Source organism: Balaenoptera acutorostrata, chromosome 15, assembly GCF_949987535.1.
Source record: "Balaenoptera acutorostrata chromosome 15, mBalAcu1.1, whole genome shotgun sequence".
NCBI classification, from domain to species: domain Eukaryota; kingdom Metazoa; phylum Chordata; class Mammalia; order Artiodactyla; family Balaenopteridae; genus Balaenoptera; species Balaenoptera acutorostrata.
Window position 1 is genome coordinate 6,342,330 of NC_080078.1, and position 18,478 is coordinate 6,360,807.

The 18,478-nt window shown below is 47.6% G+C and overlaps 2 protein-coding genes across 3 annotated transcripts in view; one reads left to right on the forward strand and one right to left on the reverse strand.

Annotated features, from left to right (window-relative positions):
* The window catches only part of LOC114238453 (zinc finger protein 789-like), a 30,613-nt gene extending 12,577 nt beyond the window's left edge, over nt 1–18,036 (forward strand). The window contains exons 5-6 of one of the 2 annotated variants that reach the window (XM_057528935.1): nt 3,088–3,233; nt 17,997–18,036. In XM_057528935.1, coding sequence (XP_057384918.1) covers nt 3,088–3,231 — 144 coding nt within the window. In that variant the 3' untranslated portion in view covers nt 3,232–3,233; nt 17,997–18,036. Of the gene's footprint in view, nt 1–3,087; nt 3,471–17,996 lie in introns of those variants that run through there. The other variant, XM_057528936.1, reaches the window with a different exon arrangement.
* On the reverse strand, nt 6,442–13,880 carry ZNF394 (zinc finger protein 394). The gene is made up of 3 exons (XM_007186699.2): nt 13,333–13,880; nt 12,428–12,554; nt 6,442–7,864 (listed from the first exon to the last, which is right to left on the reverse strand). The coding sequence occupies exons 1-3, from the start codon at nt 13,741–13,743 to the stop codon at nt 6,468–6,470; spliced, it is 1,935 nt and encodes a 644-aa protein (XP_007186761.2). The 5' UTR covers nt 13,744–13,880; the 3' UTR covers nt 6,442–6,467.
* Nucleotides 18,037–18,478: the final 442 nt, after the last annotated feature.

Here is an 18,478-nt window from a genome sequence, read left to right on the forward strand (position 1 = left end):
AGGGGTCGCAGAGCTCTGTCTGCCTTTCTGGTGGCATCTCCCGCCTTCCCTGACGGCCAGAGGACCCGCTCGCAGGGGTGTGGACTCCCTTCTGTCCCCCGGCCTGTGTGCGTCCTGTTCTCCCTGTCCGCAGGCAGACCCACCTCTGCATCTGCTGAGACTCAGCTCAAAAATCCTCTGTGAAGTCTCTCTGAGGTCCCGCATTAACCCCATTACTCTCCCTTGTGTCCCCACGTGGGCGGAGGGCTGGGCTGGGCTCAGGAGGACAGCTGCAGAAGAGCCAGAGGGTGGGTGTGGGGTGACTGGAGGTGAGTGTGTAGGGTTTTCTTTACAGAAAAGGCCCAGTAAGGGAAGGAGAGAGGGCGGAAGCGAGAGGGAGCAAAGCACCCGGAGCATCTTTGTGAAGGCAGGAGAGGCGGCAACATGCTTGGGGGCTACGGGCAGGAGGGCTAGTCTGGGAAGGAACGCGGCTGTGTTGCTCTGCTTCATGACGCCTCACTTCTGACCGTTCTGACGCCAGCTGGGTGCCCGCAATTTAACTCATTCTGACACTGTCCCCCTGGAGTTAGCATTGGACCCACAGGGTAAGGGCTCAGTCCCTGCAGGACCGCCCCCGCCCCGACCTCAGACGCCAATCACAAGTGCAGGCTGTCACCTGTGCTTCTGACCCACCGGCTCTAAATTGGGGTTCCCACGACCCACTCCGCGGGTGCCATTGATCTGGTAGAGTGGCTCCCGGAACTCTGAAAACGGTTTACTTAGCAGATCCCTGGTTCATGTAAAAGGCTACAACTCAGGATCAGCCCGACGGAAGAGAGGCACAGGGCAGGGGAGTGGGGGAGGGGTGCAGGGCTTTCCTCTCCAGGCAGACACCCCCCAGCACCTCCGTTTCTGCGTTTTTATGGGGGTTCATTACATAGGCGTGCTGGGTCGAGTCACTGACCTTGGGTGACTGGCTGAACCCCAGCCTCCCCCCGCCCCTCAGGTGCTGGGGGTGAAGGTTCTCACCCTCTCGTCACATGCTTGTTCCCCTGACATCCAGCCCCATCCTTAGGAGTTTTCCGCATTAACATGAACTCAGGTGTGGTTGAGGGATTTGTTATGAGTAACAAGACGTTCCTCTCACCTGTATGGCCCTGGAGCTATTTCAGCAACCGAGGACAAAAGCCCAAATATTAAAAGATGCTCCTCTGTTCCTATCCCTTAGGAAAATCCAAGGGTTTTTAGGAACTCTGTGCCAGAAGTAGGGAGGAAGACCAAATATATATTTCTTATTTAAATCAGAGTATCACAAGGGGGGAAAGGGCAAAGACAGAAGAGTCATGGTCATTGGATTAAGACCCTGGAGGAGACAGGAGAGAATGGAATCGGGCCAAGGAGGAGGGGTCACCAGGAGGGAGAAGAGAGGAGGGGTGAGGCCCGATGCAGGGAATGTCTGGGAGCCGGTGGGGAGGCGGGAGGAGGTGAGGGCCATGTGCACAGGGGGCTGTTTTCTGGGATGTGACTGGCAGTGCCTCCTGAGAGGAGGGGGTGGGGTGAGCCCCTGTCCTCACAGCCCCCGTCGCCCCCCGTGGACCCCTGGATCGTCACCGTGTTGACTTTCCCGCTTCCCCACTGGACCCTTCACTCCCTGAAGCGGGGCTGGGGCTCCGTGGGTCGCACAGGCTGTGCCCTTAGCAGCTCTGGGGGCCCCGTTGTCACAGCTTCCATGTGAAGTGTCCCCTAGAGTCGAGCAGTGCGCAGCCCGAGGAGCTGGTCCTGTGGGCCCAGCAGGAGCTGTCACCTCTGCGTTTACTGTCACTGGTGTGTGGCCCAGAGGCCGGCGACTTCTTGGTGCTCAGTAAATGTTTCCTGAAGGAACGGGAGTGATAAAGGGGGAGAAGACCACTGGTGAGGACCATGAGGGCGAGAACTGTGGGGCCACACGAAGGGCCCAGCTAGAAAGCCCCACGCGCAGAGAGAACTCTGGGGGTTTGAACCGTTGTATCCCAGCACCTGGGAGCCTCCAGGCGGGTGCAGAGAAGGCAGCGGGCGGCTGGGGCAGGTGAGGGCGTCTGCAGGCAGCTCTGGGGACGGAGGATGTTGGGGATCGGGGGAGGGGGCGTGAGACCCTAACCCTGGAGCCAGGTGAGAGCAGGAGGAAAGAAAGGCCTGTCGTTTGGGAGACTCAGGGTCTGTCTGCAGAGGGGAGCGATGTGAAGCATCTCGGGTGGGGCTGGTATTCCTATTGCCGAAGCCCTTCTGCACGAACACCCCCGAACCACAGCGAGTGTGGGGGGCAGACGCCAGGCCTCTCGGCCCCCGGGAGCTGGGTACACAGTTGCAGATGGAAACTTCTGCCGTGGGCACGGTGCTCAGCGGTCTGTGTTTGGCCCCGTGGAGACGCTCTCCACCGCTCCCCACTTTGTCTGCGCCCTGGGAGGCTGGCCTTTATCTTCTCCATCCACGGGCTCCCTTGCTCTTGCTTCGGGTTGGCTTCTGGCAGGGGGATGGGGTGGGGCCCGGAGGCCTGGAGGGGATCGCTGCTGGGGGTTTATCCCTCAGTCCCTCCCCGCTGGGCTGCCCCCCGCTCCGGTCTCGCTTCTCCAGCAACTTTCTGGATCCCAGTGTCCCCTGCCGTCCTCCCCCTTCACACCTAGTGGGTAGCGGTGCCCACGACAGCCAGCCCGCGAGCTCCAGCCTGCCTGGTTGGTTCCCATTAGCCTGTCCATCCCTGTGTCCCATTAGCCTGTCCATCCCTGTGCGAATGGCCCGCACGCTGCCCCGTCCTCAGTGACCTCATGGGAGTGAGCCATCTCTTTCCTGAGAGATCCGGGCAGAAGAAATACAGGATGTGGAAGGCAGGGTTGTGCAGAGCAGGGTCGGCCAACTCACCTGGAGCCGGGAGTAGTTTTATTGGGTCACAGCCACACCCATTTGCTCTCCTGTTGTCTGTGCTGCGTCTGTGCTACCAGAGCAGAGCTGAGTGACTGCAGCAGAGACCCAACGGCCAGAGAAGCCTCCAGTGTTGACCATCTGTAATCATAATACTGTAGCTCACAAAGTTATTGTAAGAATCGCAGCTGCAGTTAGTCGCTGTGTTTCCAGGGGTTGCTGGCCTTTGAGGACGTGGCTGTGTACTTCACCAGGGAAGAGTGGGACGCACTGCACTGGCCTCAGAAGGCCCTCTACAGGGACGTGATGCTGGACAACTACAGAAACGTGCTCTCCTTGGGTAACGAGTTGGCTTGAAGGTGAGGGGAATGGGATTAGGGAGGGCACATGAGTGTCCCTTACAGTAGGGGTCCCCAACCCTGGGGCTGAGGACCGATACCGGATCCGGGCCACACAGCAGGAGGTGAGTGGCAGGCGAGTGAGTGAAGCTTCATATGCCACTGCCCATCGCGTGCATTACTGCCTGAACCATCACCCCCCCCAACCCCCATCCATGGAAAAATTGTCTTCCACGAAACTGGTCCCTGGTGCTGGAAAGGTTGGGGACCACTGCCTTACAGTATACATTGTTGTTTTTTTTAAATTAATGTATTTATATTTTATTTTTGGCTGCATTGGGTCTTCATTGCTGGGCGTGGGCTTTCTCTAGTTGCGGTGAGCGGGGGCCACTCTTCATTGCGCTGCGCGGGCTTCTCATTGCGGTGGCTTCTCTCGTTGCGGAGCACAGGCTCTAAGCGCGGAGGCTTCAGGAGTTGTGGTGTGTGGGCTCAGTAGTTGTGGCTCGCAGGCTCTAGAGCACAGGCTGAGTAGCTGTGTCGCACGGGCTTAGTTGCTCCGTGGCACGTGGCAGCTTCCCAGACCAGGACTCGAACCCGTGTCCCCTGCATTGGCAGGTGGATTCTTAACCACTGCGCCACCAGGGAAGTCCTATATTGTTTTATTTCCTTAAAAATGATATGAGGGGACTTCCCTGGTGGCGCAGTGGTTAAGAATCCGCCTGCCAATGCAGGGGACACGGGTTTGAGCCCTGGTCCGGGAAGATCCCACATGCGGCTGAGCAACTAAGCCTGTGCGCCACAACTACTGAGCCTGCGCTCTAGAGCCCGCGAGCCACAACTAATGAGCCCACGTGCCACAACTACTGAAGCCCGTGTGCCTAGAGCCCGTGCTCTGCAACAAGTGAAACCACTGCAACGAGAAGCCTGCGCACCACAATGAAGAGTAGCCCCCGCTCGCCACAACTAGAGAAAGCCCGTGCACAGCAACAAAGACCCATCACAGCCAAAAATAAATAAATAAATAATAAAATAAATTTATTTAAAAAAAAGAAAAGATATGAAGGGAATTCTCTGGTGGTCCAGTCGTTAGGACTCCGCGCTTTCACTATGGGGGGCCCAGGTTTGATCCCTGGTCAGGGAACTAAGATCCCACAAGCCGTGCGGTACAGCCAAAAAAAGAAAAAAGATATGAAACAAATATGACATTAAGAATTGATTAATCGGTGTGGTGCATATGTGAATGTTCTTTAAAATCGTTCTCTCTAGTCTACACTTGTGTGTATGTTAGCAATATTTCACAATAAACTTCCCATGTTTTTTGTGAGATATCACAGTTCAAAAGTATATGAATATATATGACAGAAATAATAACACCCACGCCTCCTCAACCTAGTGAAGGAATAAATCACCTTCAGAATCACAAAAGTCCCTTATATTCTCTCCAGTCTCATCTCCCTTCCTCTTCAACAAAGGTTAATCATTCTCTTACATTATGTAGATATACCACTTATCTCTGTCTGGACAATATATTACCTAGTTTTGCTTTTTCTGGAACTTTATGTACATGGAATCATACTCTTGTTCTTTCACTACATGTGTGTTGAGAATCATGCATCTCTGTATAGCTGTGGTTCAGTCATATTCACTGACACTGAGTATCCCACTGCAGGAATATAGCACAATTTATGAAACTCTTCTTTGGCTGATCAGTTTTCAGGATGTTTGCAATTTGGGGCTTTTACAAAACAGCATGTCAAATGCCTCTTGGTTCCCTGTGAAAAGACCTAGAAATAAGTTATATACATTTTCAACTTTAAGAAGTAGCACCAAATTGTTTTCCCTAATAAATATAACAACTTACACACCAATAGCTGAGGAGAGTTCCCACCACTCTACATCTTTGTTAGTACTTGGTACTGACAGATTTTGAAAGGTTTGATAATCTGTAAGGTGTGAAATAGTATCTAATTGTGGCTTAATTTGCATTTTTCTTATTACTAATGTAATTGAGTATGTTTTCATCTTCATGGGCTGTAATTCCTATTTTGTTTTTTCCTAATACAGTGTAGTTAAATTTATCAATCTTTTATAGTTAGTGCTTTTTGAGTCTCCCTGAAGATTGCTACAAGTTTATCAAAAATTTGTTTTTTTTCTTCCTGGGTACACTCATAATAGAATGTAATTTGGTACTTGCTTTGGGGGAAAGAAATTGGGAAGGTGTATTGAAAGCCATAAAATAACTAAAACACTGAACAAGGAATTCTACTTCTCTGAACGTAGCGTTAGAGTCTAAAGAACAATCCAAATCCTAAAATTACACTGACATTCACTACAGCATTTTTTGCAACAATGAAAAATGAGACAGACCTGAAACTTCCAGCAAAAGGAATTGTTACATCCACTTGATGGAAAATGACCAGCTATTAAGCATAAAGTTTAGGAAAACCAAGTAAAATCCTCAAGACATAATACTAAAGAAGATATAAAATATGAACACTGTGATTTTTGTTATATAGAAAAATATGCATAGAAAAAGAATCAGAAGGAAATACACCAAAATACTGGTATCAAATGGATTGTGGTGTTGGGATTTTGGGTAATTTTTCCCCTATTGTTTTCCCAGATATCCAATAATGTACTTGTATTCCCTTAATTAAAAAAAAAAAAGTTCAAAAAATTTGGAAGCAATGCATATTATCAGTGGGTAGCACTAGAAAGATAATCAGATAGATTTAGGCTCTATTCCAAGTTCTTAGCTGTGTTTAACCCAACAAGGAAAGACTGGGAAAGAAAGAGGGACTCTGCAAAATTAATTTTTAAAAAACTCAAATATATAGAGTGCCTCCTGTAGGCACTGAACTGTACAAGGTGTTCTGGAGTATAAAGTATCTACCATCTAAGTAGAAAGACAATTCTAAGTGACTGCAATACATTCTCAGGGAAGTAACAGGAGGGACAAGATTTGGTCCAAAAGCAGAGGTTCCAGAAGAGTGACAAGGACAGAACTCTCATGGTTCCGCCCTCGCTCTGCTGGAAAGTGTGTTCCGGTGGGGCTCCTGACTCACGCAGTCCTGCTTCAAGGCAATACGCTACCAAAGGGCATCCCTAGACTCTAGCTGGACTCAGTCTTTCTTGGGTGTGATGCCCAGGGCAGTATGACCCACGATTACTGAAATACTCCAAAAGCCAAAGAATGTAGTTTCTGGAAAGAAAGCAAGAGAGAGAGAGAAACAAAACAGCTCATGCAGAAGCATGTCAAAATGATGGGGCTTTATTTCTATGGATTCTTTGGTGTCGGATGAGGTGTGAACTCTGTCTAAAGCTGTCCCCACATTCAAGACATCTGTAAGGCTTCTCTCCAGTGTGAGTTCTCTGGTGTTTAACGAGGGTTGCGCTCTGACTGAAGCTTTTCCCACATTCTTGGCATTCGTAGGGCTTCTCCCCGGTGTGGATTCTCTGGTGTTTGGAGAGGTCGGAACACCGTTTAAAGCTCTTCGCACACTCTTCACACGTGTAGGGTCTCTCTCCCTGGTGTGTCCTCTGATGTCTAAAATGGTTGGAGATACGGCAGATTTCCCCGCACTCATGACACGTGTAGTGCTTCTCCCCCATGTGGACTCTCTGATGCCGGTTGAGGTGTGAGCTCTGTCTGAAGCTGTCCCCACATTTGGGGCACGTGTATGGCTTCTCACCTGTGTGTGTCCTCTGGTGTTTAACGAGGGTTGCGCTCTGACTGAAGCTTTTCCCACATTCTTGGCATTCGTAGGGCTTCTCCCCGGTGTGGATTCTCTGGTGTTTGGAGAGGTCGGAACACCGTTTAAAGCTCTTCGCACACTCTTCACACGTGTAGGGTCTCTCCCCCTGGTGTGTCCTCTGATGTCTAAAATGGTTGGAGATACGGCAGATTTCCCCACACTCATGACACATGTAGTGCTTCTCCCCCATGTGGACTCTCTGATGCCGACTGAGATTTGAGCTCTGTCTGAAGCTGTCCCCACACTTGGGGCAGGTGTAAGGCTTCTCTCCGGTGTGAGTCCTCTGGTGTTTAACGAGGGTAGCGCTCTGACTGAAGCTTTTCCCACAGACAGAACACCCGTAGGGCTTCTCCCCGGTGTGGGTTCTCTGGTGTTTAAAGAGGTCGGAACGCTGTTTGAAACTCTTCTCACAGGTGTCACACATATAAGGTCTTTCTTCATGGAACCGCCTCTGGGCCTCAAGTAGGCTTGAATGATGGCAGTTTTCCCCACTGTCAAGAGATTCATGAGGTTTCACGGTATCTAACCTGTGTTTGCAATTGTTCCCACGTTCATCACTGGTAATGGGTCTCTCTGCTGTCTGGATGTGCTGAGCAGGAACAAAGTTTGAACTTTTGGCACTAGGCCCAAATTCATTGTTTTTGGAGTCTCCCTCTTCTCTGGGAGCACTCTTGAGGTCTGAGATGCTGGTGACTCCCTGATCTTCAGGAGACTTTTCAAGTTTCAGCAATGACGGGTCGCCTGAGGGCTTTTCTATCCTGTCCTCATGGGCATCCCCACACTCGGAAGACCGGGGCCCCTTCTCCTGGGACCCTTGTAGCTGCCCTTGTGGCTCCACTTCTTCTTGAATTTCTTGCTTTAGAATCAACTCTTTGTTCTCAATTCTAGTTTCCAAACCTGAAACATGAAAATACAAATTGCTGACATTTCATCCTTGCGCAAGAGTGAATAAGAAAGTGCTAGCAGAAAAACAACCCCCCCGCCAAAGCCCTTTTAATGTCCTCCATGAAAACACTCCTGAAGTTAAATTATTTTAACTAACCTGTCAGATGTGCTCACGTTTACCTGTACAAACCCCGTTTCTTTCCTTTTATACTTGTGCCTCCGCTGGCCAACCTGTCTCTCCTGCCGCAGCCCCACTGCACTGTTGTGTGAATCACTGTATTACACGAGGCACTACTGGAGAAGGTGTCGACACAGACGGTACAACCTTTATCCCGTGCACGCAGGATGCTTTACTAAGAGAGATTCGTGGGTGAGTTACAGTAACAGACACACCAGGTGCCGCCAGTCTGAAGGCAGGCTCTGGGTAGGCAGTAAATCTAGGACTGATGGAAAAGTCTGTGAAGGATTCCATCCCCCAGTCCAGAATTCTTGCAGTTTACTCTCCAGGAAGGCTGAACCAGATAAATTTGGGACTGGGGACGTGAGGCACAGCTGAGAACAGGGGACAGGTACCAACTTCCCATGAGGAGAGTCAAGTGAAAATGGACACACTGACTGGTGGAACCTCCATGCGCTGTCCTCTGTTCAGGCTCAAACTGTCAGCCTCGAGCCTGACATCCTCCCGGCAGAAAGGGCAGGGATTTCATAGGCTTTAGTCCCTACTGGATTCCCACCTAGAACTGCACCTGGCTTATCTGCAGACACGCAATGAAATATCTGTTGACTGAATCTCTCTATGGGAAAACTTAGCAGCCTGGGCCAAAGACCCAGAGACACTGACATGTGGGAATTCCCAGGTAAAACAGTGCCTGATGCCTGACCCGGTCCTGAAGATCACAGTTCACAAGTTCTTCCCAATAGAGTTTCCAGTCAGAATGCTTGGGTTTGGGACTTCCCTGGTGGCGCAGTGGTTAAGAATCCGCCTGCCAATGCAGGGGACACGGGTTTGATACCTGGTCCGGGAAGATCCCACGTGCCGCGGAGCAGCTAAGCCTGTGTGCCACAACTACTGAGCCTGCGCTCTAGAGCCCCCGAGCCACAACTACTGAGCCCGCATGCCACAACTACTGAAGCCCACGCGCCTGGAGCCCATGCTCTGCAACAAGAGAAGCCACCGCAATGAGAAGCCAGCGCACCGCAATGAAGAGTAGCCCCTGCTCGCCGCAACTAGAGAAAGCCCGCATGCAGCAACGAAGACCCAATGCAGCCAAAAATAAATAAATAAATAAATCTATTTTTAAAAATAAGAAAAGGGATATTTCGGGACTTCCCTGGTGATCCAGTGGTTGGGACTTCACCTTCCAATGCGGGGGGTGCAGGTTCGACCCCTGGTCAGGGAGCTGGGATCCCGCATGCCTCGCGGCCAAAGAGCCAAGACATAGAACAGGGGCAGTCTTGTGGCAATTTCAATAAAGACTTTAAAAAAAGGGGTCCACATCAAAAAAATCTTAAAAAAAGAAAGAAAAGAAAAGGGATGTTTAAAGAATAAGAAAAAGCTCTTCAAAATATTCATGAGAGCAGAAATATTTCAACCTAAGAGTTGGAAAATTAAGCTAAGGAGATTTCCCAGAAAGGGAAAGAAAAGATAAGGAAATGGGAAGGAGGTAGGGAACCCTACAGGATCAGCCCATGAGTTCCAGCATCCAACTGGAAGAAATCCCAGAAAGAAAACAGGAAAAAATGAGATAAAAATAAATAGAAAAAATAAAAGAATACTACAAAAAATTTCTCACAACTCAAAGACGCGGGCGCCTATATTGTCAGGACCCGCCAACTACTCAGAACAATGAATGAAAAAAGAAACCTTACACCCAGCCACACCCATTGTGAAATTTCATACCAGCAGGAATAAAGAAAAGCTCCTAAAGGCTTCTGCACAGAACAGATCACACACCAAGGATAAAATATCACAGTGGCATCAGATTTCTCAATTGCAACATGGCAAGCTAGTTACAAAATCCACCGTCTTCAAAATTCAAAGGTAGAGTCATTTCTGAAGTAGAATGCTACATCCAGCCACACCATGATCTGGATGTGAGAGAGGAATAAAGGCGTTTAGACATGCATTGAGTTCCCAAGTATATGTTCTCTGTAATATATTGGAGGTCGTTCTATATCACATGAAGGGGGTAAACCAAGGAAGAAAATCCTATGGGATCTGGGAAAGAGAAAAAGGTGAGAGTGAAGGAACGTTCTAGGACAACAGCTGTGTAACTAACCTGGAGAAGCCCATCCACCCTGGAGCAGAGGAGGCTTCAGGAGGGACTCTCCAAGGGGAGAATGAAGCCGATGGCCCGTCTGATGGATCTGAACTCACTGAGAGGGGTTTACGTTTCTAACAGAGAGTCTGTGGGTGAACTAGTGCTCAGGAGTTAGAAAAGGAGGCACGTGCAGAATGAGGCATTATTAATTCTGGGAAAAACCAAAAGCTGTAAAGGAAAAGACTTACAGTCATATATATTAGGTGAGTGAATATAGATAATATTTATATGGGCATAATACTGAAACATTCCCTTAACAAAAACAGACTGATTTAACTATGCTGAGAGAATTACGGACTGCTAAATGTGAGCATGCTGGGGAGACACGACCCTGTCTTCCTTAGCAGGCAGTCAAGAGATAATAACTGAAACTGAGAAAAAAAACCCCAGCAGAATAAGCATCTTATTGAGAAATATGAAAATAAATACCACTGGAAGGGGTGAAAAGATTTTAAAGTTGTTGTCTCTGCAAAGTTGGAATCAGGATTGAGAAGGGCCCATTTTCCTAAGAAGATTTGAAAAACACAAACCATAAAGTAAAAGATTGAAAAATTTGACTATATTAAAATTTCAAAATTTTATATAACAAAAACACCATGGTTAGAAAGACAAGCCACCTCTATAACCAATAAAATAACAAAGGATTAGTATCAAAAACATAAAGAACAGCCACAAAACAATTTAAAAGATAGTGGAGGAAAGGAGAGGAGATAAGGATACACCATTCATTAATCCTAACAGTATTACTTATTGAGCACCCACTCTATGCCAAGCACTATTCTTGGCACTTGGGATATAAATGAACAAAAGAAAAAAATCCTTCCCCCTGTGGAGCTGACATTCCAGAAGGGATGGTCAGACAATAGATGAACATAAAGTCAAATATATAGGATGTCAGAGGGTAATAAATGCTATGGACCAGGTCAGGCAAGGCGAGGGATCTGTGAGGCAGCTGTTGGCAGGAATCATGTATTAACATGACGGTCAGGTCAGGCCTCGCCGAAAAGTGAGATGTGAGCACAGGCTTGAAACAAGTCAGGGAGTCCGTTTGGTGGAGATCCGGAGGAATAATATTCCAGGCAGAGGGAGCAATCAGAGCAAAGACCGTGAGGCAGGATGCCCACCACGCTCAAGGAGCAGCAAGGTCAGTGAGGCTGGGGGCTGGGGGCGTAAGTGAGGGGAGAGCAGGAGGGAACAGGGCCACGTCCCATCAGGCACCACAGGCTTTCACTCTGCGTGAAATGAGGAGTATTCAGGTTCTGAGCAGAGGTATGATGCAACCCAACATTCTAAAAGGAACACTTGGGCCACTGGGTTAAGACATCGTGCTGTCAGCTGAACACCAAATGTTGCCAAGGGTGTGGAGAAAGAAGAATTCTCATATACGGCTGGTAGGAGTACAAATTGACTCCCATCATTTTGGACAGCCAGATGGGCAAACATCCCTAAGTATATTCTCTTCAGAGTCTCCTACATATGAACACAGGGAGAAAGAGACAGGAACGTTTGGTATAATACTGTGTGTAACGGTGAAAAACTAGAAGCCTTAACGTCCATTGACAGGAGAATGGATAAGTAAATATTGGAATAGTCATACAATGAAATATATAGATGTTAAAATGAATAAACTAGTGCTACACGTATCAACATGGATAAGTCCCAAAAATGTAATGCTGAGAAAAAAGCCAAGGTGCAAAAGAACCATACAGTAATATAATTTATATACCATAAAAGCATGTAAAAATACTATATACGTTTACATATTTACGTGTTTACATACATTTATATAGAGACAATGTGTACATGTGCCTACATGTATATGTAGAAAGAATATAAAACAAGCATGGAAATGGTAAGTCAGGATATTGGTTACCTCTGCAGAAGGATCAAGGGAAGAGCTTTCAGGGAGGGTACACAGAGCTTCACCTATAGCTATGGCTGTAATATATTATCTCTTCAGAAAAAAAAATGAAGCCACGGCCAATATTAAAATTCGATAAACCTGGGTGGTGAATCCTCAGGTGCTCATTATACGTTTTTATACTTTCTTATGTATTTTTCTTAAAAAATGAACCAAAATAAAAAGCTGACTCTATCACCTAACAATACAGAACAGAGAGGTCTTGCTTGGGTCACAAAAGGGACTCGAAGGCTCTCAACCTGTGTCTGAATGGCAGGCTGGCTGGGGGATTTACTGAAGCAAGCCCGCCACAAATCACACACAGCTGGAAACAAGCAAAGGCAGGGCACTTACTTGGCGAGACTGCGTTCCCATAATCCTTCGGCGCACTCTCCCTGTAGAGGTCCCTGTGTGCTGGGTCCAGACGCTCCCATTCCTCCCAGGTTAGAGACACCGCCACATCTGGGACTGTCACCAATCCCTGAAACAACACAAGACCTCCCTCAGCACCTGCCGTCCCAGGATGGCGTCACCAACAGTGCCAGGATGAAGCCGGACTCCAGAGAGAAGTCTGCGAGCGCTGAGAAACCGAGTCACGACCAACGGAGTCTTTATCAGTGAGCCTTGTACTGATGCGGGAGTTGCAAAGTGACCAAAAACAGAAGCTGGCATTCTCCTGCAATCCTGAAAAGCCTTTCTATGAACTGTCTACACTAACTTGGCAGGAGAGCAAAATATTCATTTGGGTTATATTGCTGTGATTTATCAAAGCAGAAACCTGATATGGATTGAAAATATACAGGTTAACCAGAGTCGGGAGTTGCAGTGCTGGCTCTCAGATGCTGTTCCCTCACCTGTGAAATGGATACAAAGTTCTATCTTCAGAGGAAGGTACCTCACCAACAGCAGTAATGTGTTTTCCCCTGAGCCTCTCCTTTCCTTGTAAAGGAAAACCACACTCCTGTGTGTCTCCTCTGCTCTCAGGACTCTGAATATTCACTACAACACTCCTTCGCTTCTGACACCAGATGTGTGCATTTCCACAGGTCAAGCAATTCTGCGGCACCCGCTGCGTGTCCTACAGTGTAACAACTCTGACCCTACCTACCTGGAGATGGTATGACATCCCATTAGGTTAAAGGGCTCATGTTTCATACACATCCTAAAGTTCACGCAAAATGTAATAAGGAAAGAACTTATGAAGCCCACAGCATCCCTCACACCTCCATTCCCACCACCAGAACACGTTCACTCCTCACCTGGCGTGAGGTCCCATCAAGCTCTCTCTGTAGAGCCCAAACCAAGGCGGCAGCCTCCTCCCCGCTCTCCGGGCAGTGCTTGCGCACCCAGGCCTGGAGCTCCTGGGGCAGGATGGTCAGGAACTGCTCCAGCACCAGCAGCTCCAGGATCTGCTCTTTCGAGTGCACCTCGGGCCTCAGCCACCGACGACAAAGTTCCCTGAGTCGGCTCAGCGCCTCTTCGGGTCCGGTCACCTCCTGATAACGGAACCGCCTAAAATGCTGTCGGGAAGTTTCGGGATCCGGACAGTCCCCAGGTGGGTCGGACTCCCCATCTCCGGGTGAATCTTCCTCCACTTTCACTATCCAAGGTCCGTCACTCAGGGGCAGAGCAGCGACCCTGCCTTGACTTGCGGTCCAGATCCAACTCATCCTTCTCCTGCAAGTGCGCACTTTCCCGGAGTTCTGCCTTCAGGTGAAATGACAGCAAACCCAGCAAAAAGCCACGGAGCTCATCGGATCTCCCCAAAGCAGCGGCTGCCCACCGTCCCGTCCCTAACAAGCCCCCACCTTGCCCAGCCCCCTCCCAGCCCCCTCCTACCCGCAGCTACCCCTCCCAGAAGCTGCCAAGTCCCGTGACAAAAACCACTAATATCCCCAGCAGGAAGTGCGTCCCCGACTCATTGCAGTGCCCAATCCCGGGCATTTCCGGGGCCTCTCTAGGCTCCCCGGAGGAGTGACGTGCATCTCGGTGGTTCGCTGTCCTCACCCCTCACAGATACTCTGCACGAGTACCTTGCAGTGTGGCGCTTATAGTCCTTAAGGTTACCGAACTAAAGGGTAGTCTTCCTTTAAAAATGAATGTCATTCTTTAACACATTATCTGTGAATAAAGTTTTGTAAATTTTGTTTTAGGGAAAGTTAAAAGTTCCAACTGTACAATAAGTGGTCATTCATCCACTGGATATTCATTTAATGCAAGAAAGGTTTGTTGAGTATCTTTTACATGCCAGGCATTGTGCTTGACACTACAGACACAAAACTGGGAAGACATAGTCCCCGTCCTCCGTTGTTCAGTCTCCTAAGGGAGAAAGACACTTAAACAAATCCTTGCAGGACAGTGTGGTAAATGCAATACTTTGAGGTGTATGCAGTGTCTATTTGTATAACCAGAGGTGGAAATAATCAACCATGCCTCATGGAGAGGGTACAGTGAAAGACTTCACAGAAGAGATTAAGCTTCACAGAAGAGATAAAGCTTAAAGAGTCCATGTGGACTGAGGACATATTTTAATTTAATTTAAAAAATTATTATTATTTTAAAATAAATTTATTTATTTATTTTTGGCTGCGTTGGGTCTTTGTTGCTGCACGGGGGCTGCTGTTTGTTGTGGTGCGCGGGCTTCTCGTTGCGGCGGCTTCTCTTATTGCGGAACACGGGCTCTAGGTGCACGGGGTAGTTGCAGCACACAGGCTCAGTAGTTGTGGCTTGCAGGCTCTAGAGCACAGGCTCAGTAGTTGTGGCACATGGGCTTAGTTGCTCCGCAGCATGTGGGATCTTTCCAGACCTGGGCTCGAACCCGTGTCCCCTGTATTGGCAGGCGGACTCTTAACCACCGTGCCACCAGGCAAGTTCCTTTAATTTTCAAATGGGTTAAATTTATAGGCAATAAATCCATAGTAGGTTGTATCATCCCCTCCAACTTTAGATTTCCTGTGCCCAGCTTCCTTGCAGTGCTTCACAGTTGGTATCCAAGTTGCCAAGGATTTTGTCCTATTCCAAGCCCTACTCCCCTGTTCTATCGTTTACTCCCTCTTCCTCACTTCATTTTAAGTATCTACATGGACACTGCCACCCCACCTCTTCTTTTCTGTGCCAGTGTTCAGAAAAATAAACCATGCAACTGAAATGAAGGATACTATACATTAGTTTAATATTTACATTAAATCATCTGCATTATTTAACAAATGAAGAATTATCTAAGTTATGTTATAGGTAAATTCATTTAAAATACCATTTATTTCAATAAGTACTGTACAATTAATGTCCTGATTTATGAATGCAAAGTCCCAGGCAGGGTCAGGATTCCATATGACATATCTGTGGACTAAAGTTTAAATTATAAACTAATGATTTATCCATAGTTTGTGCAAAAGCACAGGCAGTCAACCCCTACTTTAGGCTCTAGCAGGTAAGTGGCTGTATTAGTCTGTTGTGATCTGTTTTGATTGGACATTAACAGGACAAAAAAACAGGAAAAGGCAGATTTTTCGGGATTAATTTTTATGTCGAATCCACTTACACAGAAAAAATTCACTACTCACAAGGCTCATATTCATCATTTTACAAATTTAGAGCAACATGTAATAATTTTTAAAATATTTATTTGGCTGCACTGGGTCTTCGTTGCCGCGTGCGGGATCTTCCTTGTGGCCTGCGGGATCTTTAGCTGCAGCCTGCAGGATCTTTTAGTTGTGGCATATGGGCTCTTAGTTGCAGCATGCATGCAGGATCTAGTTCCCTGATCAGGGATCAAACCCAGGCCCCCTGCATTGGGAGCGCAGAGTCTTAACCACTGGACCACCAGGGAAATCCCAACATGTAATAATTTAATGACATAACTTGTCACATGTTTGCATCTGATCTCTCCAGGCGGTCTGAAAGTCCCTGGAGGGCAGAAACTTTGCACAAGTCTACTTTTTCATCTGTGTGGGAATGCTATCACAGTCTGGCAGGAAGTCAAAAGCTCTTTTCCCAGTATTCCAGGACAAGGCTTTGAGTAGGATTGGGTGGCCAAGGATGGCAAGGGAATTGGACAGAATGCAAATCCACAAATAAGAGAACCCTTTATAGTATAGGCAAATCTAGCTCCAGACAATATCCACCTATATAACTAGTAATGGAATACAGAAGAGAATATCACGTTCTATGAAGGCAGTACAAGCATTTTTCATCTCCTCCCAGTGAGAGGAGATGTAGGTCTCCTTACTAGCTGATTACCAGTCCGGGCTCCGCTAGTTCCTGCTTCTGGGTTGTGTGACTCTGAACTCTGATCATGATATAGTGATTTGCTTAGCTCTTATCTCTCTTTCTCCTGTAACTTTTGCCTTCATCTGCAGAATATCAAATGCTTTCATCTGCTCTCACTGATATCATTGAATGACATATTTCTCTGTTCCCAATGCCTTTTCTGATGCTTTGTTCAAAAAGTTAATTGAAGAATGCTAGCTGCCTCATCTTTTAAAAATAATTGAGGAGAGAAAGTGAGAAAAGGAAAACAGGGCAGGAATAAATAAGATGGAGCCAGGGATAAGATGGGATTAGAAATTACCCACTGTAAACTGCTGTATACTGGCAAAAGGTAACCCCCAGTTTGGCTTTGAGAAACCTCAGCAGCCAAAGCAAGAAGAAAACAAGATCAGTTCCGTGATGTGCAGTGCATCTCGGGTAAAAGCAAACTACTATAGTGGCTTAGGAGAAATCCAGCTATTCTTGGTACCAAGAGGAAAGAGAAATTTATACTCATAAGAGCAAAGCTTGGGCTTCCCTGGTGGCAAAGTGGTTAAGAATCCGCCTGCCAACGCAGGGAACACAGGTTTGAGCCCTGGTCCCGGAAGATCCCACATGCCGCGGAGCAGCTAAGCCTGTGCGCCACAACTACTGAAGCCGGCACGCCTAGAGCCCTTGCTCCACAACAAGAGAAGCCACCACAATGAGAAGCCCGCGCACCGCAACAAAGAGCAGCCCCCGCTCGCCACAACTAGAGAAAGCGCGCACGCAGCAACGAAGACCCAACGCAGCCAAAAATAATAAATAACTAAAATAAATAAGTTAAGAAAAATAAGGGCAAAGCTTAGCTTAGCTTACTTAATTTGCAAGACAAGCCAGGTTACAGTGACCTGGGTATTTCTTGCTTATGCCTCTGAAAATCATAAGCAAAACTTCAATTGTTTCCCCAAATTGATATGAAGTAACCGCTAACCAATTCCCTTTCATTTAAGAAAATTCTAATATTGTAACCAATCGCTGTGAAGAATAAACAGTCACTGCCTCCACACTACATAAGATACTTTGAAACAATATACTTCTGAGCCTCATGCTTTGTTTTGGTTTGAGTGCTCCCAGTTTGCTGTCTTTTTTTTTTTAAAGCAGAGCTTTTTTTTTTTTTTAAATTAATTAATTAATTAATTAATTTATTTTTGGCTGTGTTGGGTCTTCGTTTCTGTGCGAGGGCTTTCTCTAGTTGTGGCAAGCGGGGGCCACTCTTCATCGCGGTGCGCGGGCCTCTCCCTATCGCGGCCTCTCTTGTTGCGGAGCACAGGCTCCAGACACGCAGGCTCAGTAGTTGTGGCTTACGGGCCTAGTTGCTCCGCGGCATGTGGGATCTTCCCAGACCAGGGCTCGAACCCGTGTCCCCTGCATTAGCAGGCAGATTCTCAACCACTGCTCCACCAGGGGAGCCCACTGTCTTTTTGGTGTGTGCACAATATTTACTAATTACCACTTCAGCGATTCATTGGTTTTACTTTTTTTTTTTTGTCTGCACTTTTGACGATTCTAAATGTAAAAAGGGAAATACAGATACTACATTGCACCAAACATACCGCAGTGTCAATTTAAGCGTCTCCAGGTCTCTCTGGAGATAGTAGGGGATTTTCTGCATTTCTTCATTCCCATAAGGTAGACCACGGCGCGAGCAAGGCATTCTCAAAACTCCATCCCTGACTTGAGTGAAAATTCACAACATACGCTAAACAAATAACGCCTGGAGTATCCAAGGATATATGCCACTCAGAGTGGAGTCGGTGAGCCTCATTCATCTTCGTCACTTGTAAGACAGTGACTCTTGTGCCTGTCGAAGAGCTTTGCAAACGGATACAAAAATGAGACTATTAAAGATGGGATCCCGAGAGGGTAAGTTGCTTATCTCTAGTGAAAATCTGTGCTTCGCGGCTCCTCTTGCTGCAACCTGTTGGCTTCGGAGTTACTATGAACCTCAAATCCCAGCACCCGGCCCTCCTATGCAATAAATGCAGACGTCGCCGTTAAAAAAAAAAAAAAGGATGGGCTCCACTTGGCTAGAGAGGCCCTGAATAGACGGCTCCTATCACTTTGCAAGGATGCAGAGCTTCCGCCCCAACTCTCCCCAGCCCGGAGCGGGGACTC

What these genes read in the sequence shown, in the direction of transcription:
- ZNF394 (XM_007186699.2), bottom strand. Translation starts at nt 13,743, where the DNA reads ATGAGTTGGATCTGGACCGCAAGTCAAGGCAGGGTCGCTGCTCTGCCC. An exon ending in TTGATGGGACCTCACGCCAG is followed by an intron (nt 12,555 to 13,332) that starts GTGAGGAGTGAA and finishes GTGTTGTTTCAG; the next exon opens with GGATTGGTGACAGTCCCAGA. An exon ending in TGGGAACGCAGTCTCGCCAA is followed by an intron (nt 7,865 to 12,427) that starts GTAAGTGCCCTG and finishes TTCATGTTTCAG; the next exon opens with GTTTGGAAACTAGAATTGAG.